At 55.8% G+C, this 26,839-nt stretch overlaps 3 protein-coding genes and 1 pseudogene across 3 annotated transcripts in view; 1 reads left to right on the top strand and 3 right to left on the bottom strand.

Annotated features, from left to right (window-relative positions):
• Positions 1 to 1,858: 1,858 nt before the first annotated feature.
• OVCA2 (OVCA2 serine hydrolase domain containing) lies at positions 1,859 to 3,587 on the bottom strand. Its single transcript, XM_031967799.1, has 2 exons — positions 3,184 to 3,587; positions 1,859 to 2,757 (listed from the first exon to the last, which is right to left on the bottom strand). Exons 1-2 carry the CDS (start codon positions 3,569 to 3,571, stop codon positions 2,258 to 2,260), a joined length of 888 nt encoding a protein of 295 aa, XP_031823659.1. The 5' UTR covers positions 3,572 to 3,587; the 3' UTR covers positions 1,859 to 2,257.
• DPH1 (diphthamide biosynthesis 1) lies at positions 3,510 to 11,025 on the bottom strand. The gene is made up of 12 exons (XM_031967798.1): positions 10,912 to 11,025; positions 8,616 to 8,759; positions 8,411 to 8,474; positions 6,732 to 6,853; positions 6,182 to 6,339; positions 5,967 to 6,088; positions 4,960 to 5,028; positions 4,508 to 4,664; positions 4,332 to 4,432; positions 4,074 to 4,152; positions 3,844 to 3,993; positions 3,510 to 3,614 (listed from the first exon to the last, which is right to left on the bottom strand). The coding sequence occupies exons 1-12, from the start codon at positions 10,970 to 10,972 to the stop codon at positions 3,525 to 3,527; spliced, it is 1,317 nt and encodes a 438-aa protein (XP_031823658.1). The 5' UTR covers positions 10,973 to 11,025; the 3' UTR covers positions 3,510 to 3,524.
• A 3,137-nt stretch (positions 11,026 to 14,162) lies between these two features.
• LOC116423463 lies at positions 14,163 to 16,889 on the bottom strand (annotated as a pseudogene).
• The window catches only part of RTN4RL1 (reticulon 4 receptor like 1), a 128,923-nt gene continuing 117,562 nt past the window's right edge, over positions 15,479 to 26,839 (top strand). Inside the window, exon 1 of the mRNA XM_031967797.1 lies at positions 15,479 to 16,153. Within this exon, the coding sequence (XP_031823657.1) occupies positions 16,141 to 16,153 (13 nt within the window). The 5' untranslated portion in view covers positions 15,479 to 16,140. The remainder of the gene's footprint in view (positions 16,154 to 26,839) is intronic.

The raw sequence follows: 26,839 nt of genomic DNA, 5'->3' as shown, positions 1-26,839 counted from the left end.
CACAACCCCCAGGCCTTGAATCCCTGAAATCAAATACTAAACACTTCAGAAGATGGGGCCACCCCCCAAAATGAAAGGAGTATATACACTCTTTTCTGAATTAGTGTGAAACAGGTTTTCCCAGGTCTGAGTCAATCAGGACAATATCCCATGTTCATATGGCAGAGGGTAAGGACTGTCACTGAGTGGAACATGAGGAGGAAAGCAGTGGGGGAGAAGAGTGGAGGGACAGGGCAGTGACTGGGAAGCCACTAACTCTGCAACCCAAAGCTAAGGTTGTTGGGCTCAGCTCTAGCAGTTATACAGGATGTCAGATGCTGTTCTGTGACTCAATTCTACAACTAGATATTCACCTTTCTCTTCCCTGGGCCTTTGGAGGATCTCAGCAGACACTTGGGCATAAAGCCCAAGTCCATCCTTGGAAGCGTAAGAGCACAGGATAGTTACACAGGAAACCCTGGGAAGAAGCTGTAAGTAGGATGAGGTTCAGAGCGAAACAATTGGAAGGGAATGCATACTAAGTGCATATTAAGGAGAGCCAATTAGCCCCAAATCCAGCAGAGTAAGCAGAGCTACACTGGGCACCAATGGCCGGCTGAGCAAGAGAGAAGAGAGCTTTTTCCTCTTCATCCATGGACAAAGCACCTTCAGGAGATCAAGAATGGAAAATTCAAAACAAAAAAAACCCTTATGTGTGTGTGTGTGTGTGTGTTTTTTTCTGCACTTGTCCTGGTACACATGGTTGACACACTCAGGTAGGTACTACCCAAGGCACCAAATTTACACTGATTCATTCAAAAAGTGGTTATAAACATCAATTATGAAACAAAGACACAAGAGAGTTTCCATTTATGACACACAAACACGAAATCATTTCCAGAAAGGAAGAACATTAGCGACTGAAAGTGGCGGGGGTCATGAAGGATTTCTTCAGTAGGAAATGGCCCTTGAATCAAGCTTTAAAGATAGGGATCAACAAAGCACAATCAGGATTGCACCCAAAGGACACCCTATACAAAGATGGGGATAATAGATGTATGGGGAATGACTGCTCATTTCATTAGAAAAGAAGATATAGTATGCAAAAGGAAGTGAGAATTGTACAGTAGTAAATCTGGAAAGAGAAGCTGGAAGCCAGATTATTAAGGGCTTTCTAAACCAAACAAGTTAATGTTTTATCCCTATAATCTTAATAGGGAGTCATTGGAGCTGATGTGAACAGGAGAGGAACAAGACCCAACCTGGCTTTAAGAATATGACATAACTGTGTGGGAGGGATAATAGGGAAAATAAGAGGCAGGGCATCCAATTCAGGCAAGAGATGAAGAATTTGAAGTATAGTGGTGAATGTTTGAGTGGAGAGAATGGGGACAGGCAAGTGAACAGACAAGATTACAACCAAGAGGGAATGTGAGGGAAGAATGACTCCAAGACTGCAAAGTGTAGGGGCTCACAAGGGTGGTGTAGCAACACAAACAGGAAAGTTAGGAAGAAAGTTTGGACCTAACAATTATGCCTGATTTTGATATGCTTATCAAACATTTAATAGGCAGTCTGGCAAAGCCAAAACTAGATCGAGTTTTATTTCAATATAGATGTTCATTAATGAAAAAAGATCACTTGCAGGATAGAGTAGAATGCCCTGTGGTGATTGATGATCCACTGGGAAAGAATGGTAGGATAAAGAGAACCAAGGGAGAATAATGTCAAAAGAACAACACACACAGGTGGTTGTCAAGAGGCAAGCACTTCAATGTTCAAAAGTGTGCTCAGCCAAAACTACTTACTTTGGTTTTTGGGGTTGGCCAGAGACTCCCACCATAAAATCTAGTACATATGTATACCAGGGAAAGACACATCAAATGTCAAAACATATGCTTTATTGGATGGTAATTAACACCATATGTTTTAACACTTCTCCAAATCCATCCTGTTTCCTGCCTACTATTATCCCAATACACCTGCCTTAAACTCTCTATGAATCAGCCCGCCCATTTCATGGTGCCTCTTGTGTCCGGCTGCTTGCTCTCTTCTCTGGGGAATCTCCCTTGGCTTGATGAGAGTTCACCGCGCTGCTCCTCTCTGGAGGACGTGCATAGTCTGAGCCCCAGGGTACCAACATTTCCCTTGGTTGGTTGATGATGGCCAGGAGCTGCAGCCATGACAAGGAAGGTGGCTGGTAAGAGCGGCTGGCGAGAGCTTCAAGGGTCCTCAATGCTCTGCTGAAGGGACAGAGCATCAAGGGAATCCAGAAATCTCACTTTGTAAACTGGTCCAGGAACTTGAGATAGGCCTGGCGCTGGGGAGCAGCAGCTGGAATGAAGTGGCCCCCCGGGTGGGAGAGAGTGACTGCCCCGGGGAAGCAGCCCGCTAGCTCAAGACTCTCCTGAGCAGGGATGACGCGATCAGTCTCTCCCACCACATGCAGTGAAGGTAGCGACAGGGGCGCCTGCAGCAAAGGTGGGGAGAGTCTGGGGCCTCGTGGGCGGAAGCCAGAAATCAAGATGACAAATCGAGGGAGGGGGAAGCGGGAGTCACCAGCCTGTCCCAAGGCGCACACTAAGGCTGCTAACGCTGCCCCTTGACTAAAACCAAGGAGTCCGTCCAAGGGCCCGTGCTTGGCCATGGCTCGCTCCACCGCCCCTAAGGCTTCCTCCAGGCCCCGGCATTCTGCGGGCTCTTCTAGGGCAGAGAACACGGCCGCCTCAGGCTCTGAAAACCACCATCCTCGAGATTCTTCCTCCGGGGAATCGGGTCCTAGGGGAGCACGACAAAACGGTGAGCCAGAGCTGCAAGGGGGGAGGGAGGTGGTCTCTGGAAAAGAGTCGAGGCGGGGCCGAGACCAAGCCTCAGCCAAGGATTGGACGTGGGGGGAGGGGAGGAATTGTGAAACACGCGGTGGGTCCGAGTCCTACCCAAGAAAAGGCAGGGGCAAGGGGGGAGGGGTCGTAAGAGGTGGAGGCGGGTCAAGCATGAGCCAGGACGGGAAGGAGCTGAGGGAGGCAAAACAGACGCAGGTAGAAGGAGCAGGGGGCGGGAGGGGGAGCACGAATGAGCCCCGGAGGAAGATCCGAGGAAGGACCCCAGGGGCGAGGGCTGCGGACCTGTTTAAGACTCCAGGAGCCACAGAAGAGGGCGGAGCCCCACGTGATTGGCGGGGGCGAGACCAGACTCCTTACTCACCACGTGCGGGGGCGGGCTCTGGGATGGGGTGCGGGCCGCTGAGGCAAAGAAGCTCCGCGCGGCCTCGCAGCGCCTTCCTCAGAGACCCGGTTTTCTCGCGGAAGCCCCGCTCGCTCTGTCTAAAGCCGGCCAGGCACAGAATTCGCAGCAGAGGTCGTGGCTCCGACATGGCGACGCCGGCTCGGAGAACAGGAAGCCGCTTAGCCAAACGGAACCGGAAGTGACTGGGGCCGAGCCGAGCCCAAGGGGCGTGCCCAGCGCCGGCGCTCATTTCGTAGGCGGGGAAGGGGGAGGGGCCGTGACGGAACCCAAAAATGGGCCTTCGGCCAAGAGATACTCTTTCAGGGGGCGGGCGAAGGCGCTGTCTCCTCGAGGCAGGCGCAATCATTGCAACCGACGGTCGTCTCGGGAGCCACGGGCGGCCCCTTCACCTGGCGGAGCAAGAGCTCTGGTTAGGGGAGGCCGCTCGAAGGCCCGCCCCGCCCCGCCCCGCCCCGCCCCAGCAGGTGACAGTCCTTCTCTACCGCCGCTGGGCGGCAGTGTTGGCTCGCAGCAGTCAGCTGAGCGGGGAAAACTGCGCCTGCGCTTCTCTCCGCCCGCTCGCGGACCCTCCCAGGCCCTCTCCCCGCGCGCACGCGCAGCACGCCCAGCCTGCCCCACCTGCTGGCCGGCGCCCGAGGACGGTGGGCGTGGCCGCGGGCGCTGCCCAGGGCTCGCGTAGTTCGGGGTCCACGGTCCCAGGGAGTTGCTCGCGTAGAAGTCCATGGGGTAGGGCTGCTGCCAGGAGACGTCCCTGAGGGCCACGGCAGCCTGGAGGGGGCGGGCGCCTTAGGGCAGGGCCCGCCCCCTGGCCCCGCCCCCCCCCGCCCCCGGCCTCCCAAGGACCTTACCTCGTACGGGGTGAGCAGCGGTTTGGGGAAGGCGGTGCCCCAGTCAATGGAAAGCCGCGGACAGGCCACCTGCACCCACCTGCGGCAGAGAAACGCAGCTTCCTGCCTCCCTCTCTTCCCCGGTGCTCTGTGCCCCAGACTGGCCCGTGAGCTCCCGGAGGCGGGCGCCCGCCCAGCGAGTGAGAGCAAATATCGTGTCCGAGACCACCCGTGGTGAGGCTGGGGCTGGGCCCGAACGGGGGCTCGGGGGCGACTTACGCGTCCACTTGGGGGAAGAGGCCGAGCTTGCTGGGGAAGATCTCGGAGAGCAGCAGGCGGAAGAAGGAGCGCCCCAAGGGCCGGAGGCGGGACTCCAGGTGCTGCGGAAGTCACCGCGTTAGCCGCGCACGGCCCAGCCAGGCAGGCCACATCCCGCCCAGCCCAGGGGCGCTCACCTCGAGGATCTTGGGGCTGCCCTGGCGGCCCAAGGTGCCCAGGATGAGCCCCCAGGACCGGGCAGAACGCGCGGCGCTGATGGCCTCCTGGCGGGCCGCCTGCATGAGCTCGTGCCCATAGTGCTCCCGGGACAAGACCTTGCTGTAGGGGTCATACCTGCCGAGAAGGGCGGGCTCAGCGCCCAGACAGAAAGGCTCCCCGCCCGCCCGGGGGCTTACAGCAGCCGCGCCCACCACCAGCCTCAGCCAATTGGGAGGGGGAGGGGAGAAAGCAGGCAGTGCCGGGCAGCCCGAGCCTGGGCCCCCCCCCCCCCAGTCCCCAGGATCCTCTGAGCTAAGGGGCTGCCAAAGCCCTTAAAAGGGATGAAACAGCCCAGTTCAAACGGAGTCAGGGCAAAGAGGGCCCCTGCCACACCTCCAGCTGGTGGAGGATCGCTCCCGCATCCCAGTACCTGTAGGCAGAAATGCCAGGGTTGGCAATCATGATAGACTCAAGATGGAACCGGCCATCACCAAGATACCTGTGAGTGGCAGAAGAATGCTTAGTGCCCCGGGAAAGTGGCCAGCTTTTCCCAGATGGAATGGTGGGGGAGGGGGTCCGCACCTCAACTCTGATGCTGAAAGGGCCTCCCGGGGCTGCCCCCCTTCCCCTTCGATAATCCAACACTGCCTTCCTCATCTTTAAAAGGACCAAGGTGTGGGAGAGGGGCTTCACCCCCGCTCCAGCCCCTTCCCCGAACACCCAAGGGGACTGATCCAATTTTAATGAGCAGCTGCCCTCCGTGCTGCCTCTCCCCCTCCCCCACCTAGGCTCAGAGGCCCCTAAGTGCAGGTACTTATCAGGGAAAGAGAGATCAACTGACCACAGGCGTCAGAGAAATGGCCCAAGGAGGGGGTGGAGGGGCAGGGCCGGACTGGGAAGGCTCAGGGCAGTGGCCTGGCGGTAAAACTGCAAATCTATCCTCTAGGAGCAGTTTTCCTAAGGTGAAAACAGCCTTCACCTTTGAGGCAAGAGGCCAGCCACAGATGCCAGCTTCAGGCCAGCCTGGGGGGCTGAGGGGCAGAAAGCACTTCTCTCTCTTATTAGGGTGAAGGGGGGCCCTTCCCAAGGCTGGGGGAAGTTTGCTCCAAGGCAGTCTGCATTCACACAACATTAAGCATTTCCATTACCTAAAATAATTAGGCAGCAGGAGATGGTGCGCTCCTGCTCGTTAGCTGTCCTGATGCTAAATTAATGGGGCTGTGGTTTGGGCCCAGCCATTCGTCTTCTCCAATTACATCCCCACCACTTCGATCCCACCTTCTCCCACACCCATTCCAATTCATATCAAGATATGCACAGCTTGAAAAGATCATTGGCCAGAGAGCCACCATATGACCTTGGTCAAGTCACTGGTGAAATCTGGGTCCCTTCAGCCTCCGGGGTTACAGTGCACACGTCCCTGCCTCCAGAACTCACACAATAGCTTCCACTTCCTCGGGGAGCCGAGGGGATGTGCAGCCCAGGATCTCTCCAGGGGACAGGGGCTTGCACTGAGGGACACACACTTTGTACTCGGTCTTCAGCTCTTGGGCAGCTATCTGTGGGGAGGAAGAGGAGAGGCTGGGTGGGAGGAGGGACAGACACAGCTGGAAGGCAAGGGGGTTTCTGGGACTTTGCTCGGTCTCACTCACCTGCAAAGTTGAGACAAACTGGATGGTGCTGACCAGGGCCAAGGAAGTCGCTGGGGGGAAGGTGAGTCGGACCGAATCCACTAAGTGGGCAGTGTCTATCCGGATATCGACAAAGACATAGAGCATGCGAAGACCCTGGGCCGAGATGTCGATGGGCACTGGGGCAGGAGGAAGGCCATCAGTCGGGGAGGGACCCCAGAGGATGTGGCTCCTGGGCACACAATCTGTCCCAGAAGCCAGCAGGGGAGAATGGGGGGAGACTGTGACCTTGGACACAGAGGCTCCTCCAACCTGGTCCTTCCAAACCCTGCTCAGGACCCCTGCTGTGCAAGCCAAGCTTGAGTACGCCCACATCTGGGACAGCGACTGTTTCTATGGCAACCACATCCAAAGGATAGTTCTACCTGGGGATGGGGAGGCCTTGGCCTTCCCAGCAACAAAGACAGACTAAGAGACCGAAGTCTGGGGGAAAAGAATGAGCGAGACTGCAGAGGGGAGGGAGAAGCAGAGAGAGCCGTGAACAGAGGTCCCCCGGGGCCCCTCCAGGTACCCAGGCAGCTGTGGCCGTAGTGCACCAGGAAGTCAACTCCCAGGGCTCGGGCAGTGAAGTCATCCACACAGCAGGCACCATACGTCACATCTCCCATCACAATGGCCTCAGCTTCGGTGAACCTGCGGGGGGAGTGGGGCGGTGGGAATGAAGAAAATGGCATCAGCTCCAAAAGTCTGGAAGAAACCCCCCTGGGACCATCCCTTCTAGGTTCCCTCTTCCACACCAGGGAGCCTCTCCCGCTTTCCCTGCACACAGTGGGCTGGGCCCAGCTACCCACACTCTCCATCTAGGTGCTGGGAGTACTTGGATGGTTCCTACAGGATCCTGTCCCCATCCACTCCATTCCTGCCCCACTCCCAGATACACACACACACACGCACACTCACACCTTTTCCCCACCTAGCCCATGCAGAGGAGACTGTCCACAGCTCAGTTTACCCATGACTACATTCCAATATACGAGGCACAAACCCGGATCCCTTCAGATCTCACATTCATACACACCCCTGAGGACCCACCTGTGTATGTAACACAAGCAAAGCTAAGTCAGGTATGAAGAGGCAGACATTGTGCCTGGCATGTGCACTCCCCCACAGGGATCTGTTCCCCTTCCCATGGGACTACTTGCAACATCTACCAATCCAATCTAACCAAATCCAATCCAACCCACCCCTCCCCAGAACTTCGGATATGGGGGAAGGGCCTGTGCCCATCACCCCATTCCATGTCGAGCCTCACGATACAAAGAGGAGGATCTAGGCAGCACGTTGCTGTGGGCACCAGTGCCAGGGCCGGATTATTGAGGAGAGGGGGAATAGTCACTGTCCCATCTCCCACTGCCAGTGGAAGGTGGGAGGCAGAAAAACCCGGCCAAAAACACATCCAGTCCTCAGCCTGCACGAGAGTCTGGGCTGGCCAATCCAGGGAGAGCCAGAGACTGCAAGGTACCCACCCCACCCTTCCCAGGACCCAAATCGGGCCCAGCACAGCAGCATATTATCCAGCTCCTTAAAATGCAGCCTGGGCGTCTGAGTCAGCCGTAGCACTTAATTTTTTATAGATTAAAATGTATGCAAATTGGCCCGAGCCCCAGAGAGCATCCCCAAGGGGGTGGGGGAGAGACTGGAGAAGTAGATCTGTAGCAGCAGGATGGAGGAGTTGGGAGGGGAGCAGCAGCAGGGGAGTGGGAGGTTCCCATCACGAGGTGACCTCCCCTCTCCCCCCCACCTCACCCTTCTACCTCCCCCCTTAATGTTCTTGTGGTATGTTCCAGACAGCTCAGCACACCAGGCTCCCCACTGTGGCTAATTGTGTTGAGAAATCATGCAGTGGGGGGCAGAGAAAACCTTACAAATACACACCCACTGCCCGAACCAAGCGGCCTCTGATGTTGAACTGTTTTATGCTTGGGGGGGAGGAGGAGAAGACTCCCTCAGAGACTTAAGCCTGAATCAATCCAGCACCTAATTGTCCATTAACCTGCCATCCCTGGAGGCCCTGGGCCTTCATACTGGGTCCCAACTGCTCAGGAGAGGGCATTCTGACTGTTCCTGGCAAATGGGACAGAGAGCTCAAGTGGGGCTAGAAGTCAGCTGGAGGCAGCTCCCCCTAAGGAAAGGGAGAGTCCAGATACACTCAGCCACACCCATGGCCCCAAACCTGACGGGTTGCCTCACCTTTCCAGAATGTCAACAATGGTACAAGCAAACATGAGAAGGCCTTCTGGCATCTGCAGGGCAACTGTGGGGCAGAGTGGGAGAAGACGGGGAGTCAGGCTGGTTGTGGCCACCTCCGCTAGGCTAGACCCACAGCCCGGGGCCGCCCCAGGCCCATCCTGGGCTCCAGGATCAGGGAGGAACCTTCCCTCCATCCCCTACTTACCCTTCTTGGCCTGTGCTTGCCGAATTCTCCAGATGGTCTTGGGGATCTCAAAGTTGTAGTTTGAAGGCAAGGCCTGGACAGCCTCCTGCAGCTGTGGGTCAGTCAGGATCTCAGGAGGGATCTGATTGGCCAGACGGCCTCGACCTGATGGCACACACCCCACAATAAGTGTCCCCTAATCCTGCCTCACTGGCCAGAAATTCTGGAAGTCAACGCCCAAAGCCAGCCCTGGGAGAAGAGACCTTCCTTTTTCCAGATTCCCACTAATATTAAGCTAAGAAGAAATCTACAGAATTAACTGCCATAAGACTCAGTGCCCTAGAACCAAATGAACTGAATGTAATGAGTGTTATAAAGTGTGTATGAAAGATATGATTCCAGGGAACCAAGAGGCAGAAAGAACCACTTTCAATTTGGGAAAGTGACAAGTCAAAATGGGGTGACCCAAAGAGGGGAGCTAGGATGATGAATGGATCAGCTCATGTTTGGTCTGGAGATGACTTGATAGGAGAGGGACAACGCCATCTTCAAGGACCTTAAGGATCATCACCTTCGGGAGCAATTAGGAGGCAGTACCAGGGGCACCTAATGAGACCAGGGTTGCCGAGAAGGAAATTTCAGACAGAGTGAAAAAAGGACTAATTAGAGCTGGATGGGGCTGCCCAGGAAGGTTGTGGATATGCTCACAAGACTTCTAGCTGGACTCCCTGAGCAACAAGAGAACTGTTCGGTTCTGCACACATATATTGTATCTAAGATCTACTGTAACCTATTTAACATGTATAGGACTGCTTGCCGTCTTGGGGGGGGGGGGTAAGAGGGAGGGCGGGGAAAAATCGGAACAGAAGTGAGTGCAAGGGATAATGTTGTAAAAAATTACCCTGGCATGGGTTCTGTCAATAAAAAGTTATTTAAAAAAAAAAAAAAAAAAAAAAAAGACTTCTAGCTGGAGGTTGTTTGGAAGGGCTTTGGGAGGCCTGGACTCCATGACCTTGGAGAAACCCACAACCCTCAAATACTGTGATCCCCCAGCCTCACAGAGAGATGTCACCCTGGTATAGGGCTAGTAGGCTTCTATAGCACTCACTGGGGAAAATCCCATACCACCAGGAGGGAGTCACTACCACCAGTGGCTGGCAAAGTGGAAATGGCCCAAACCATCCCTGTTCGTGTACCAAGAAAACTCCAAATTGGGTCACAGAGTCAGCCACGACTTGAAAATGACTGAGCAGGACATATGAGCAAGAGCATGGTGACACACAGATAGGAAGCCTTCACTTCCCCCACTTCAATTTTTCCACGGGTAAAAAGCAGCCCACAGCCCACTCCCACGGGCTAGGCCCGAATCCTGACGGTAGGTGGTCAGAGACAGCGTCCCCCAGTCAGAAGCCGGCTCTGGTTGGTGAGCATAGTATACAACTGTTAGGGGAAGTGCTACAGAGAAATCTTCCCCATGACTTTGTCTGATCCCTGGCCTGGGAGTGATGCCTGGGAGTCACATCAAGTCCCAAAGAGACGGGACCCGGAGAGGAAGGGCTGGGATGTCAAACCAGCGTTAGCAGTGGCTAAGGCCGGGCCGAAGTAGGAAACCCCGGGAAGCAGGGGGCCGCCCCCCCCCCCCCAAATACAAGGTCAAAAGGCATCTGAACCCAGCTCCTCCCGTCTCCACTTCGTCGTGGCCACGGTGGTCTGAGAACTAGCCCTCTCACTGCGCCCGGACTCTGCCCCCAAACGGGGGAGGGGGCGTTCTGTCCCTCTCCCCCTAAAACTGAAACTTCTCAATCTAATGTTCCGGAGACCCTGGAAGAAAACTCCGGGGAGCCCAAAGACCCGGGACCTCAGTTAGGGGGCGCCAAGGCCACGTGGAGTGAGCTATGGGCCCGGGGTCTCAGCCCCTGCTCCCAAACAAGTGGTCTCTCTGGGTATCTGGGGATTGGTGGCCCCTCCTTTGGGGGGAAGGGGAAATAAGCCTATTATGTACTAAATGCACTTTATGTCCGGGGGCTAGGATGAATCCCATTTTGCGGATGAGGTCCGGGAAGTGTCGCATTTGAACTCGGGCCTTTCTGACCCCAGACGAGAACGGAGCCGGGAAGGGTCGTGACTCGGGCCCCGCGAGATCCGGGTTCCAGGCCCCTCCCGGCCCCTGCCCGGCCCCGCGGGCGCCTCGGACCCGCCGCGAGCGTCCGCTCTTCCCAGGGAACCGGAGCGGCTCCGGAGCATCTGGCGGGCGGCCGGACACGGAGGGGGAGCCCGGGGAAGGAGGAGGAAGGCCGCGCCGGGCCCGCGCACCTACCTTTGCCGGGGCCGCCCCGGCTCCCCGGGCCGCGGGCCTCCGGTTCCGCCAAGGCCGCCATCGTCAGCTCTCCCACGTGGGGACCGAAAAGGCAGCGCTCGACGAACCGGAGCGACCGAGCCCACAGGCATCGCCAATAGATCACCGAGCGACTCGCGGGAGAGGGCGGGGCGGAGAGTCGGGAGGTGGGGACTGGAAATGCGGGGGCGTGTCTTCCCTCGGATCGCCGCCCCTGACCCCGGACCTCTCCCTCGGGGCCAAGTCCTGATTCCTTCTCGAGTCCCTGGGGGGAGGAGGAGGCCGGGGAGTCTTTCCTGGCCCCCTCCCCACCCGTATCATCTACCTTCCCAATTCCCCGCCCCCTCCCCGTGACTCTGGGCTCCAGGTGGGCAGGGGCGGTTCCATTTCAACGAGCCGGTACCGCCACTGGCCCAGCACAGGGTCCAACTTCCTCATCAGCTGAACTGGGCCGATCCCCGAGCTAATACAGTCTAGCCCCGGAGGGGGTCACACCGCGTCACCCCGTGTGTAGCGCCTTGGACCCAGCTTAGTGTCAGGTGGGAAGCCGGGGCAAAAAGAGTCTTCCCGCCCTCGGGCTTCACGGGGAGCTCGAAGACCCCTTGGGCGCGAGCCTCTTCATTCTCCACGACTTTCCTGAATGGAGGGGCCAATGGGTCTGGGGTGTCTGAGAGCCCAAGGCCCCCGGGAGCGGCCGACGTTTGAATCGGAGGGCCCGCAGCGGCGGCCACCCAGCCCTCGTCTCTGGCTCTGGCCAGGTTATTTTGTGCCCGGCCTGGCCTGAGCCTGGGGGACAGCAGCGCGGAAGGCTGGGTCAGCCGGGAGAATCGGCCCCAGCCAACCCAACCGTTGGCGGCTGCTCCCAGCACAGCCCGCAGTAGAAAGCCGCCCGTTTCCATGCCCTGGCTTTCTGGGCTGCTTTGTTCTACCAACCTCCCAGCCAGGCCTCCCCTGGCTCCTCCCCCTCCCTAAACTAATCCAGGCCTCTGGCCCTTTAAGCGGAACTCCCCTAAGCCAAGCGGCCTCAGGCTCCCCCGGAGGCCCTCTCTGCTTAGAAACCCCTAATTAAGGTGCGGGAGAGAAGGGAAAACAAGAAGCTGGGTCTAGGCCCTGCCCGGGAGGCAGCGAAAGAAAGAACAAGATTGAGAGGATTGGGAGCAAGCTGGCCACCCGCCCAGCCCTCCTCAGCCCAGCCTGGCTCAGTCACCCTTCCATGAATCCGTTGTGATAGCGACTCCCTCCAAAAGGGAGGACCGCGCTCTTCCATGCCCTCTAAGCCCTCATATCCTCCTCCAAAGGGTTCTTCTCAAGGACCTGGGCAAGTTCCCCAATAATCAACCAACCAGCAGCACTTATTCAATGCTTACTGTGTGTCTCCCCTGTGCTAAACGCCGGAGATGGGAAAAAACAAAAAGCGCCTCTCCTCAAGAAGCTTACCTTTTATTGGGGCAGGGGAGGGGAGGGTGGGCTACGTGAGGACACACGGAATATACATTAGTACCAAGGAGAGAGTGATAGCGCTCAGGGACGTTATCTGTTGGTGCTGGGAGATGGGAGGTGGACATTACAAGGCATCATTCATTCCATTTTTTCATATGAAGAAATATAGAGGCGCCCGGAAAATTCGATATCTGGCCTTGGGTCACACAAGTGCGGGTGTCCCGAGCAGGATTTGAAACCAAGGCTTCCTTGGAACCAAAGATCCCTGTCCTGTGGGCCATTGTCCCTCCCTCTAGATTTCTCCTCAGTGCGTGGAGTCCGTGACACCTGGGCGGGCCGTTCGCTGGGTCCCTCTCCCTCCCACTGGCGTGATCCTCTCCCTCCCACTGGCGTGATCCTCTCCCTCCCACTGGCGTGCTCCTCTCCCCTGTTTTTTCAGTCGGGTTAATCTCTCGAACCAGGTTCTCTGCACCGTCACAGGTGGCAAAGCGCCTCCCGACCCCCGGGCAGGAGTTAAACCTTGGTCCCTTTCGCTGCCTTTAGACCCGAGTCTATTTGTCTGCGTCTTCCCCCTCCCCTCGCTCCGAGGGCGCCCCGTTCCCAGCCTGAGCTCCTGCGGATGGTGCCGCCCTAAGAGCGAAATCCTGCTGGAAGTTCGTCTCTGGACCTGGCTTGTGTCTCAAAGCCGAGGCCTGTCCCTGGCATCAGAGGCAGATTTCAAGGCTTTTCATCAGCGGAGCGGACCCCGGCCTGGGAATTGGAGCTCTCTGGGAAACTTCCCGGTGCGCTTTGCCCAGCCACCCCCTTTCCTTATTTCTAATGAATGGCCCGGTGGTCTCAGAGCCGCTGGCCGGGACAGGGCGGGGATGGTTAGGGCTCCTGAACGTCACTTTGGGTTCTTACTTGATTCTACAACTGCTCAGAAGCACCTGAGAACCCTGGCGAGACCGAGATCGGCTGGTCTCAGCTCAGGTCGAGAAGCGGTGATGGGACCCCAGGATCTTTTTCAGCTCCAGCTTCCAGGGTGCTTCTCCACCCTCCAGACTCGGCCGCCAGCAGATCACATGGATTGCCTCCCACCTCTTTCCGCCTCCCCCCACTTACACTCAACCCATCTCCCCGCGGGGGCTTCTTGGGCCGAATTACTCACTGACCTGAGTAATCGCAGCACTTCGGGGAGGGCTCCGCTAGCTCCCCTCAATCTTGTACCACAACGCCCGCCTCCGAGCCACCCCCAGCCCTGCCCGGGCCCGGACTCCACAGCCGCTCCCAGCCCTCGTGGGGACTAAAATAACTCGGTCCCCCACGCTCTCCAACAAAAGCTACAGTGAGGACCCAGTGGCTGGCTCCCTTTGCCAGAGAAGAGTTTTGTGTACTCCCTGACGTACCCCCTCCACTAGCTGTGGGGAGACTGTAGGGAGCTGTCCAAATCAGACTAGTTCTGAGCTGCCCCACAGAGAACTAGACCAATTGGTCCTAGTGTCCTCTTCTTTCTGGACCCGCCGAGTTCCGGGATCGGGATCTGAGGCGACCTAATCTCGTCACCGGGCTTCGAACTGGGGAGGGGGGGTTTCCTTACCCCTAAATTTCACCGTTTTATTCCACCGCATACGGAGAATCTGAAACCCCGGGCTGACTAGGGAATGGATTGGAGAAGGGTTGAGGGACGTGGGAGACTAAGCCCACTTAGAAAGTCCCTCAGTAGTCCGGCCCCGAGCCCCCCACCCCCACCCCCTCCCTAGCCATGCCCAAGCTCTTAGCTCTCCTCCCCACATCCTCCAATGGAAGGGAGCAGTTTCTCAGCGCGATACTCTAGAACCGTAGACTATCAGAGCTGGGAAGGCAGTTTATAGGTCACCGAATCCAAACCCCTCATTTTACAGAGGAATACACTGAAGACGGCTAATGGGGTGGGAGGGGGACAGATGACTTGGCCAAGGTCACACATGGGAAGGCTGGAAGAAGCTGTCTCCGAGGACTCCCAGGCTCCTTCACCCACGGGCTTCACCACACATCCCAGCGTGCGCCCGCTTACTCAGCCCACACCCCTTCTGTGCCTCTCTCCAGTCCCTCCTCTAGGCTTTAGGGAGAAAGCCTGGCTCTCCGTAGAGAAGTCCCCGGGTGCGGGTAACCGCGGAGTGGTCTTCTGACCGCACCCAGCCCCGAAGAGGAGCGCCCCTCCCCCAGGCACAAAGGGGGCTGGTGGGGGAGGGGGTGGACCCGGGCTCCTTACGCACGCTCCTCCCCAGGACACTAGCTGCAGGTTGGGGTTGGATCTCCCCCGATGCCTCTATTGGACTGCAAAGGTTGCTCTGCTCGACGATAGCAACCACTTCTCCATTTAGGAGACGCGGGGCTGGGACTTGAATGTGTCGGTGTGTGTGGGAGGAGGGGCGATAGTGGTCCTGGGGAGAGACTTACACCTGCTGGGGCCCACCTCAGACCCCCCTCAGAGACAAGCCGCCACCCTCCCCCCAAGAAGAGAAAGGGGGAATAGAGGAAGTAGGGCCCCCGGCGGGTTGGCTTGAGGGCTAAGCTTCCTGGAGGGCGCAGGACTTGGATGGACTTTGCTGGGGGGGAGGGGGGAGCAGGAGGAGGGGCTGGGTTCTCCTCCCCCTCTTTCCCCCATCCCCCACTGCCTTCGGAACCTGCCAGTCCCTGTTCGCAGCCCCCTTTCTCCCCGTGACCTCCAAAACCGGGGGACCAGCCAGTCGAGGCTGTGCTCTCCTGCTGCCTTTGAAGTCCCTGGGGAGGAGGGGCGAAGAGTCAGAGAGGGGCCAGAGCGGGGAGGGGGTACAGTCAGGGTCAAGGCCAATGGGGGAGGGCACGGAGGGGCCGGCTGGCAAGGTGGCCCCGAGCCCCCAGGGCACGGCGGGGCCACCGGAGCGGGCGGAGCAGAAACACCTTGGGAGGCGCCGAGCGGCTGAGCGCAGCTGCCCAGGGAATAGGACGGCGCTTGGGCACCGCGAGCAGAGCGCACTTTCATAAATTTTGTATGGGAGGCGCTCCGTGAGCGGGGGCGGGGAGCGGAGAGGAGAAGGCGGGAGGGGAGGGAGGGAGAAAAGGGAGGGGAGTGAAGGAGAGGTGGGGGAGGCGGGGGGAGAAAGGGAGGCGCCCCGTTCCGCGGCTCCTCCGTGTCCTGCAAACGCTCGGCGGGCGCTTTCCTGCGAGCAGCGCGCTCCGGGGCAAGCGCCCATTTGCAGCAGCAGCCCGAGGGGGCGGGGAGGGAGGGGGCCGTGGCCCACCGGCCAGGGGGGCGGCTTCTCCCCTCAAAACCGCCGCCAAAGTGCTCCAGCCGGCAGAGGCGCGGGAGAAGCGAGCGGGCGAGCAAGCGAGAGAAAGAGAGAGAGACCGCCGCTGCCGCCGCCGCCGCCGCCGCCGCCGCTTCCAGGGCAGGAGCAGCTCCCAGCCCGGCCCGAGGCACCTCCGGCGGACTCGCCCGGGCCGAGCGCGAGCGGCCGCCCCTCCTCCGGGCCGGGGCAGGGCAGGGCAGGGCAGGGCAGGGCCGTGCTGCCGCAGCACTTGGCCGCCGGGCGGCTCTCCCCTGGGCAGCAGAAGCGGCAGCGGCAGCGGCGGCGGCGGCGGCGGCGCGGGGCTGGGACTCAGGATGCCCCTGCGGAGCCGGGGCGCTGGGCAGGAGCAGGTCGCCGGGGCGCCCCCGGCTCCGCGCCCTCGGATTAGCTGCAGCTCACACCCAGGGATTTGAAGCTGGACCCCGCGTGGGACCGCCCCATCTCCGGCCTCTGACAGAGCGGCGGCCCCGCGGCCAAGATGCTCCCGAAAGGTGAGTTTGAGCCGCAGGGGGAACTTGGGCACCGGCGCCGCCGCCGCGCCGGAATGGATCTGCTGCGGGCGGACGCCGGCAAGGGGCAGTCAGGGGACCCGGGGAGATGGAGGTAGCGTTGGATGTGGGAGGCGCTGGCGCTGGCTCTTGGGGGAGAATAGCCCCCGGACTAGCCGGGGTTTGTGCCCAGGGAGGCCGATCTTCCGAGCTGCCGATCGCGGACTCTGGGGGTTCCTGAGGGCTAGCTGACCGAAGCGGGGCGGGAACCAGCCATTCGGGGATCTGCATGCCCGCAAAGTTCTGTCCTTCGAGCCTAGGTCTTCTCGCACCGCGAGCTGCAGCGGCTTAGCCCAAGCGGCAGTGCTCGAACCCTGGCTCGGGTGCGGTAGCTGCTGCCCCCTTGGAGCTGAGCCTCTGAAGGTCTCCCGGGATTCCGCCCGGCCCTCCCAGCCCACTCTGCCCCCCGCCGTTTGCCTGGTCTTTGGCCTCCTCTCCCCATCCCCATGCCGCTTTATTCCCCGGGGGAGGCGAGCAGAGTCGGGGCCGAGCTAAGGGGCGAAGGGGTAGTGACTGCGCTGTCCCTCTTGCTCCTCAAACTTTGCTGCGGCCCCGGGCCGGGGGCCGGCAGGACCGAGCCGAGGGTGTGTGCCTCGACGCGAGGCCGGGGAAGGGCTGGGGTGTGGCGACTGATGGAACGGACAGCGCGCAGGCTAGCTGGGGAAGAGGGCCGGGAGCCGGCCCGCAGGTCTCCCCCCTGCAGGAGGCGGCCGCAGCTCCGGGCCGCCTCTCTGGCTCCCGGGCAGCCCGGTTCGGGAGCCGGGAGAGGCGCGGCAAAGTTGGCGCCGCTTCTGGGGAAGTCCCACCGCGCCCCCACGTGGCTCTGGCGCTCCTGGGCGGCCGTCACGCGGGAGCGGGGCGCTGTCCCCCGGGCCCCGGGGAAGAGAGGCTGCCCCTCCGGAGCCGGGAGCCGGCCACCAGCCGCGTGGGCTGGCGATCCGGGCCGCCCTGCTGCGCTCTCCGGGTGCGGATGAGCTCTGCCGGGACCAGCCCCGAGCCAGCCCCGGCTCCCCTGTGCTCAGCGCCCTCCCTGCAGCCCGCTGCCCCGGCCCTTCCAGCAAGCCGGCAGGCCCAGGCGCCCGCCGGATCCGGCCCAGGTCCTCTGGGACAAAGGCTGAGTCGGGAGGCTCAGGTAGCGAGAGAGGGGCCTGATCCCTGAGCTCGCAGGATCCTGCCTTAATCCGCCCTTGTTTCCATGGCAACAGACTGTGATGTCGTAAGCATAGGATTGTGACCTCACAGCAGGATCAGGAAGGAGAACTCTGGTTGGGAGAAGAGGCCCTGGGATGCGGGGAGAGAAGCAGGGGTTTGGTGTTTGCTTTTGTTTTTTTTTTTTGGGGGGCGGGGAGGAGGGAGAGGCTGATCCTATTCAAGAGGGACCAGGGACATTGGGGGTGGGGGGGAATCAAGGCCAGTTTGAGAAACTTGAAGGCGCTTTTTGCCTGTCTCTGAGCCACTAGGGGGTTCAATGAAATTGTCTTGGCTTTCCAGAAAAGGAACCAAACTTCTGTGACTTTTTCTAGATCCCTGCTTATTGTCTTCCACGTGGGTCAGTGATGAAAAGCCCAGGAGACACTGGTGAAGTGTTGGGGTTTGAATTGTCTCAGCTCCTAGGCCCAGGTTCTGTCCCGGATCCCAGGGTTCTCTTCTGTTCTCTCCATTCTATGAGATGGATCCTGGTCCTGGATCCCAGATCAGGGGTTGTAACAGAAGGTTTCAGGGTAACCAAGTCTCGAATTTATGCAGCCCTTTGAGGTTTGTTTTGGAATTTCTCTCCTGGCCCGTGAGGTTGGGAGTGCAAATATCATTGGTCCCATTTTGCAGATGTGGCTTGGAGAGGCCGAGTATCTAAGATCACACACATAGCAGAGTCAGAACTTTGGTCCCAGGTCCTTTGATTTCAGACATTGTTTCTAATAGACTATGTAGAACGACAAGCTCATGACCTAGAAGTCTGGGCCTGTAGCAGACAGAATAAAAGAGATCCTCTTGGTTTCCCTTCCCAGAGACTTCCATGGCTGTAGGTTTCGAGTGGTAGCAGTAGTCGAGATGAACTGACGGATATCACTTTCTTTTCGGTTATGGGTCTTTTGACAGCTCACAGTTAAAAATGAACCATTGAAAGCAGTCCACATGCTATATTTATATGATTTAGGTGCATAAAGATAAATCAAGCACTCCCTCGTATTGTATTTTTCTCTTCTCCTCCGCGGGAAAGATAGTGCTCTGGCTCCTGAGTGGGAACCAAGCCTTCTGGGAGACTTTCCTTGGGGAAGGACACACCTACCCTTCTCAAGAACTGGTTGTTCTTGGGACTGCCTATTTTCCTTCTTTGCATAGCTAGATTTGGAGTCTGACCCATCGATGCCCACGGTCATTAGAGAGCTTTCCATTTTGGCTCACCCATGAGAATATCAATAGTCAAACTATGACTACAACTACTACTAAATTTATGTTATATGTCACTTTAAAGGTCATAGATGACACTTACCAACTGTGGATGGTGAGTAATCTCAGGATAAATATCCCCATTCTACAAATGAGGGACCAGTTCGGAGAAGGCGGGGCATTTGAGCACAGTCATGGGATTTGGGATTTGAACTCAAAGCTTCGGATGCCAAAGTTAACTCTCTTCTGAAAATAGAAAAGCCCATGAACTAGAAAAATTAGGTTGTCCTTGATGCCATGGGAGGGGTGTGGTCTTGAAAGATAGCATTTTTGCCAGCACTGCTCTTCTCTTTTAAGTAGAGGACTTGGCCCTGCTGTGGAGATCACTTGGGCCAGATCACCTGGGTAGCTTCTAGCCACCTCTTCCCCCCCTCCCCCAACTATAGTAACTATGGAGAGTCAAAATAAATTAGAAAGTCCTGCTTCCAGATATGGGTGGATGTTTTAGCAGAAACCAAACCAAAAGGGCCCAGGCAGATAGCATCAACAATGACAGGTGCTCTGCTGATTCTTAACAGGTTGTCTGTACCAGGTCTCTAGAAAGCAAAAAAATACACACACAAAACCTCCCCCAAAACTGGTGTTAGGGAAAGCACCGCACTCTTCGAGTGAAAAGATCTGCCTTAAGTCCTGGCTTCTTCCATCTACTAGCCATGTTAGGCAGAAAGCCTTGTTGTATCAAATTTGAAATTGTAGCCCAAATCCTTTGCAGCTGTATATAAAGAACCTATGATTTACCCAGAGAGCCCCAGGCTCTCTATAATGTTGTCGTCATTGTTTTGGGAGGTAGGGTGATCAGGATTTGTCATTTTATCTTTGTGGGGGAACCCAGGGAAATTCCTTCTAAGGATACCAAATAGGTGAGTTTTCCATAACTTTTTTTTTTTAGATAATTTGAGTTATGACTTGTCCAAGATCCCACAGCTAGGGAGTATTAAGTATATGGGTCTAGATTTGAACTCAGATCCTCCTGACTCCAAAGCTGGTACTCTATCCATTACATCATCTAGTCACCCCCTTTTCTGTAACTCTTAGAGACTTAATTGCCTAGGGCAACTAGAAATGACTCATCCAAGAACATCTAGCCAGTATATTTAGAAACAGGGTTCCACCTAAGTCTGCAAAGCCTAGAAGCTACAGCAAATGGAAGCCACTTTGTAAGCTAGCACCTGATACATTGAAATTAGTGAATTTAAAATAGATAGCTACAATGTTGGATATCTAACCAAAAAAAGAAGAAGAAGAAGAAGATTGCCCTAGGCCTGGAGTGATCAAGTGTTTTGCCCATGGTCAGCCAATTAGTAAGTATCAGAGCAGGATTCCAGCCGAGATCTTTCTGAGTCTAGCACATAGCTATTCATTACACTACACTGCCTCTCCTTGTAATCATGGAGAACTGTACCGATGGGAGATGCCGTTATTATTAACCTAGCCAAAGCTGGGACTTGAGGAATATGCCGGAGAAGGGTTTGGGGAGCGTTGGGGGCAGGGAGGACAGTGTAGACAGCCTTGAAAGCCAATGGAGAATCCCGCATCCTTCCCAGAATGGAAGGGGTCCCACTGAGGAAGCTTGCTCCGGTTGGGGCGCGGCCTGCTTTCAGCCTGAAGGAAAATGGAAGGACATGTGCTCCGGTGGTTATTTGGGGAAGGTGGCTGCCAGGGGGGCCTTGGGCTGACAGTCTTATCTCTTTGATCTCCACAGCGCTCAAGCCCAGCTTAAGAGTCCAAATAAGGCTGCGATGCCAGGGGCTTAGCATTCCCAATCAGGGGGAAGGAGAGACTCCCCCACCCCCACCCCTGCCTAGGTTGGAGCAGGCCCCAAACCAGCCCCCACCGTCAGCAGGCAGAAGCAGCCCAGCATCCCAGGCGGGTTAGAGCTGCTGACAATGCTCAGGCTGCACACAGCCGCAGCTGCCCTGGTTTCCATCCCCTGCCTCAGCCTAGCAGTGCTGGGGATATAAAAAGCAATGATCTGGTCAAAGATGAGAAAGAGGCAGAGGCGAAGGCAGGGAAGTCGCTCGGCAACCTTCAGGAAGGAGGAAGGCCGGGATGTTTCACCAAAGGGAGCTTGTTTCAAGTCAGAATCTATGGATTTCATTTTTAGAGCTCTGGAAAACAGGATGCAAATCAACAGCCTCTAGGCTCGTTTAGAGCCTTTCCCTAAAGTTTTTTGTCTTGTTAAGCAAGGAAATAGAGTGCCAAATAGGCTTTGTTAAGTGGTAGCCTAATTAATAATTTAAAATCTTGTAGCTGTCTTTCATTAGGATTTATCTGTCCACCAACCACAAAATCAGTCAAACACACTCATTTATAAGTTAATGCCATCTCTGAATAATTCAGTGAGCAGCTAGATTAAGGCCTGCCATCCTGCAAGATGCCTTGGTTTCCACGGCCAGATGGTCTGACATGGCAGCACAAATGGACCCCCATCCTTGGGGGACCAGGGAACCGGTGAGCCTTGGGACTGTCAAACAGTTGGTGTGGTCCCAGTCTCCAGGGTCTCTCTAGGCAGGCCACCGGGGAGCGTGCACTATCAATCAAGCGTCAATTAAGCACCTAGTTGTGCCGGGAGCTTTCCTGGACTCTCCTTGGCTTGACCAAGAGTGGACACTCTTAATAAAAAGTGAAAAACTTAACCCGGAGAGAAGAGGGAAAAGGCTGGGAGGAGAGCTGCCATGAGCCTCAAAAGAACTTTTCTATTTGGTGCAGTGATACTGGGCTTATAAGACTCTAGCTGTAGAGCTGAACACTCCTCAGATGGGAAAGAGATGAAGATTCTCCAGGGAATCAGCTGGCTTCCTTTCAGGGACAGAGCACCTGAAGATTTTCAACCCAATCTCAGTTGGAGGGGAAAGACTTAATTCAATCCCTTTCCCCAATCCAGGAATTATTCGGTAATGGAGTCTTGGCAGCTCCTGGTAAAGCCTTCAGTCCTTCAGCCGGAGTGTGATGTTCTGGGTCATTCTGGGGGTCTCTGCAGGGAAACCACACCGAGAAGGGGGACTGGAGAGAGAGCCACAGAAATCCTGCCAGAGAGGGAAGAAAGAAGGGTGCTGGATAGGGGGAAGCATATGCTGCATGAATGTTCTCTCCTGTGGCCTGAATAAAAGAAAGTATGGTTGTGAAGGCTTGCAGAGAAGTGTTCCCTTTGTGGGTTGTGTGTGTGTGCATACGTGCGTGCAAAAGCTGATATATAACATGCACATCTATATAGATACATGGCATTTATACATATATACACATACCTATATATCTATTCACATATTTTATCTGTATATCTTTTTATCCACCCATATATCTAGTTAGCTATTTGTCTATCCATCTTTATATCCATCTACTTATTTATCCATTTTTCTATCCATCCATTCATTTATCTGTCTATCCATCTATCCATCTATTTATCTCCAAACATCCATCATCTATCTATATCTACCTATCTCCTTTAGAATTGAAAGGGACCTTGGAGACCATTTAATCTAACCTCTCATTTTTACAGATGAGGAAACTGAGGGCCAGGAAGCTGAAATGACCCAGGATCATAGATCTAGATTTGAAGGGGACCTCAGTGGTGACCTAGTCCAGTCTCCTTATTATGTAAAGAAACTGACACTCAGAGGTGTTAAGTGATCTGCCCACTGCTTCTTCACACAATATGAAAGGGAAGTATTTGTATAATAATGGTAGCTACATTTTTATAGCATGTTAAGGCTTGCGAAACACTTTTACACATAGTATCTCATTTGGTCTTCACAACAACCGTGGGAAGTAGGCAATTTTATTATCCCCATTTTACAGTTCAGGAAACTGAGGCTGAGAAAGGCTAAGTGCCCAAGGTGATAGCAATAGGAAGCATCTGAGGGAGTATTTGAACTCAGGTCTTGAGTGCAGTCTCTATCTACTGCACCACTTGACTGCCTTACCCAAGGCTTCTTGGCTGCAGGCCCAGTAACTCCCCACCACACCACGTGCCTCTGGACTTTGAAATCTTATACATCTGCTTACACAGGGCCGTTTCCCAGAGGCTGGATTTTCAGAATTTCTCCATAGGGTTTTCCTTTAAAATTCTCCTCCAAGATCTAAAAGCGGTATCCTGGCTTTTGGAAGGCAATAGTCAATGGGTAATGGCCTAAGTTTATCCTTCTAAGCTCACCACTAGGACCTGACCTTCTTTTCTAAGTCATAGCAAGTCACAGAGACCACTTAGTAAGAGCCGGGGGTCCATGATCTACCCTAAGTGAGAAGGTGCTCTGGGCTCTAACACCCCAAGTCTTGGGAACGCTGAGGAAGCCCAAGGCCTTGCCCGCGTGGGAGAACAAGCCTTCTGCCCAGTGTTCCTGTGACAGTAGAAGTCTCTGTCTCAGATTTTACATACCAGCCCAGATCAGATTTCATCAAGCAAAGGAACCCTGGCCGTCCAGCCAGAGTGAGAGAGCAAAATCAGACACAGAAATGAAGTGAAAATGTAGGCGATTGCCAAGAGAGGCTTTCAGTGGTTTCAGGGGGTGAGCTCACCGTCCAGATCTGGCTGTTGCTATAGGATAGGGAAGGGGCGGGGAGCCAGGGATGAAAGACCTTGCAGTGGAGCTCTTCCATGGGTGGGTAATGGACCCTGAGGCTCAAAATGGAGGGGGCCACACCTGCTGTGTAGATGAAGGCAGAAGCTTCCTTGATGAAGTCAGAAAGGGGCAGGAATGGGAAGGTGCTCAGGGTGTTGGGATCAGTGTCCATCCCTGCTGCAGTCCCTGGTGGGTTAAAGCAGTGAGAGGGAACACAGGCTCCTGGGAGGCCAGGCCAGGCCTTGATGAGGAGGAACCAGAAATATCCATGTCCTAGGAGGAGCTCGATTGTTCAACAAGGACTTACATGGCCTGGGAAGGGGCAGAGGGAGGGACGATGAGGGAGGGGTGGGTCACACAGTGCCATGCCAAGAGCTCCCCTGAGGTAGGAGAAGGGAAAAAAGGCAAAAGAAGCTTCTGCCAGGGCAAGGGACCAGCTGGAAGGGTTTCCAGAATCATGATGCAGATGGGCAGACGATTCACTTAGTGTCCATGGTGCCCAAGGGATTGCCAGTCTTGCCCCAACCACCCTGAGGAGACTGTAGGGTGGCTCTGGATCCCTTGGGCACAGAAAGTCAGGGAGGATGACAAGTGTCTGTTCTATTCCACTGCTGGGGGCGGGTACGGAGAGATGAGGGGGGATTGGGCAAGAACTCCAGGCAGTATCTATGAACTGGAACCTCCATGGCAACCGTGGCCAGGTCACTGTTCTCCATTTTAGCCCAGTCACAGGTCCACACTTTCCGTCAACATCTCCCAATCTCAGTGTTGGCATTCCCTGTTTTCTAAAGGAGACAGATACCCAGGAAAGAATTATCAGGGATAATAAAGCAATCAAGACAAGGTGGGAGGAGCAGAACCGTTCTCTGCTCGATTGCTAAGAGCTAGTGATGTTTCCCTGCATCTACCTCTCCCCTCCTGCCAATCTGTCTTGTTAAAATGACATTTGACAGTTAGAGCCCTGAATTGTTTGTATCTTTCCTCTCTCCTTTCCTTCCCTCCCTCCCTCTCTCTCTTCCTTCCTTCTTTCCCTCTTTCTTTCCTTCCTTCCCTCTTTTCTTTCCTTTGTCCCTCTCTCCTCTTCCTTTCTCCCTTCCTTCCTTCCTTCCTTCCTTTCTTCTTTCCTCTCTGCTATTGCAGGGCAGTTACCCACAGTGCTGCCCTGGTGTTGGTTGCCATCTTTCAGGCCTTCCTCTATTGCTGCCATATTTGTCTCTGGGTGTCCACCCTCCCGGTCCCTCTGCCTTCTCTCCATATGGGTCTGCTGTGGTTTTGGAGAAGCAGAAAGGCCTCTGCCAGCTCCTGCAGAAGCACTGATCTCAGAGGCCTCAAAGGGCAGCGACGGTGCGTTAGTGCCCCCTGCCTATGTTTACTCTGCTGTCCTTGACTAAAGTGGATTTTCTGCTAATGAGCACTTGGCTGCCCAGAGGCCAGTGACCTACCTGTGCTTGGCTTTGTGCTTGGTTGTACCAGGGACAGAGAGAGGAAGCCCTGTTTTTTCTCTTCACTCTCTCCTGAACCTCTTGTCCCAAATCGTTCCTCCCTGATGTGTCTCGGGGCTTCCGGTAGGATGGAAGCTTTGGGGAGAGAAGTCAGTGACCTTTACCATTTACCATATAAACCTGAGCAGTTTTACAGTGACTCCGGGTCACCATGGTCCTGAGCCAGATGGGATTCAGAGCACAGCAGAAAGGGCACTGGCTCTCCAGGGACAGAGGACTGGGTTCAAATCCCACGTACTCTTTGTGTGACCTTAAGCAAATCTTTTCTAGGTCTCCTTCATAAAATAAGAGGGTTCAGTGAGATGGCCTCTGAAGCTCCTTCTAGCTCTAGTTCTGGGCTCCTTCGCTCTCCCATCCCATCCCAAGGACTTGACCCTCCCATATAAATTGGTTACAGACCGACCACAGCTTTATCTACTCTCCAGCCTGGTAAAGTGCTTTATAAAAATTATCGCATTTGATTGTCACACCCTGGAAGGTAGGTGCTTTTATTGTCCTCGAAGGGGGATTGAGTGACTCGCCTAGGGTCACCCAGAAAAAAAAGTAAATATATCCCAGAAAGTCCAGAGGGAAAGGATAGAGCCACATGGAAAAGGCTCTTTTTGCCTCCGAAGAATTTTCTTTGTCTCTTGTTTAGGTTAAAATGTTTCTGATATAACAGATAAAATTTGGCTGGAGATGAGCCTGTGATTACTGTCTAATCACTCTGAGTGGTTTGGATAATAAACGGCAAACAGCCCCTGCTAAGCTTATTCAGGAAAGTAGCTGTGGAGTCTCTTGTGCTGGCATAGCAGCCAGTTGGCACAGACTGTGTGCTTGCAGGCAGAAACCCACCTGTGCCAGCAACAGGGCGATGGGAAGGGGGATCCCAGGGGCACGCCGGCCACCCAGGCTGCCTGCGCAGGATCGCCCCCTTTGTTGGCAAGAGCGGGCCCCCGAGCACCAGGAGTCCATTGGCGCGAGAGGAGATGTTTTTGCCGTGGGTGTGCTGGTGAGACACGCTGTGAGTGGGCACTGGGAGTGGGTGCATTGGTGTGATCCACGCCACGTGTCTCAAGAAAGCCCTGCGGGGATGGGGTAGAGATTGCCCACACGGCGGGTGGGTTGGCGAGATCCGTTGGCGAGGGGGCTCCTAGGACGAAACCACTCGGCCCTGACCCATGCCACCCAAACGGATGGTAACCAACCCAGGGAAAGAGGAACGTGCAGACTGTTGGCAGAAGTCTCCTGGGAACTTGGATGAGGAGAGGATTATACCAGCTCCCTTCTTTGAACTGGGGGGTAGAAGCTTCTTTCTCTTACCAAAATCATTGCAACAGCTTTCTCAGTCTCTTCCTGTGTCCCGTCTCGATTGTGAGAGGGCCCTTATCTATGGTTATACGGAAAGAGATCCATGGGGCCCTGGGGGGCAAAGTTGGCAGTGTTCTGCCCATCACTTATTCATGGGGATATTGGATGAGGAGGGGTGAGGGAGCTGAGGGGCTTCCATTAGTGAGAAGTGGACCAGGCGGGAAGCCTTGCTCTGCATTTGACATTTCCTGGGCTCGGTTCTACTAGGAAGCTGCCTTTTCTTTTATAAGGTTTTTGCCTTTAATGTTCTATTCATGGGCTTGTCTGTGCAGTCCATGCAGAGGAGCCAAGACGAGGCTGGGCCGACTGAAGGTTGAGCTGGGCTCCCCCCCGGGTGGGGGGAGGTGGCTGAAGGGGTCAGAGAGCTCAGCTGGGTAATTGGGTGGCAGATGTGGCAGAAGCCCGGGCAGGGAGAGCTGGTAGAAGGAGCTAACTCTGCTTGGTGGACTGGGAGACCATTTGTCACGGGCTCTAAACCCACCTGCCCATTTGTGTTGGCTTCCTCCTTTCCGTCTGCCCCGGGGAATGCTGCCAGCCAGGCTCAGGGAGCGGCAACTCTGCAATGACTCTCCGGGTTGGGACCCCCAGAGTGCAAGGGGCACTGCACCCAGATGTGAAGAGGAGACTCTCTGGCCTCTCCTGGGCTCCCACACTTGTGCAGGGAGTGTGGCAAGCAGGAGGAAACAGGCTGGGTGTCGGAACGCCTGAATTCTGGGACCATAATACCTCCTTGGGCCCTAGAGCTGGGAAGCCCGTGGAGGCCATCCAGTTGA

This window comes from Sarcophilus harrisii, chromosome 4 (assembly GCF_902635505.1).
Source record: "Sarcophilus harrisii chromosome 4, mSarHar1.11, whole genome shotgun sequence".
In the NCBI taxonomy this organism is placed as follows: domain Eukaryota; kingdom Metazoa; phylum Chordata; class Mammalia; order Dasyuromorphia; family Dasyuridae; genus Sarcophilus; species Sarcophilus harrisii.
The sequence above is the reverse complement of the archived record's forward strand: the minus strand, read 5'-3'. Positions and strand labels throughout refer to the sequence as shown.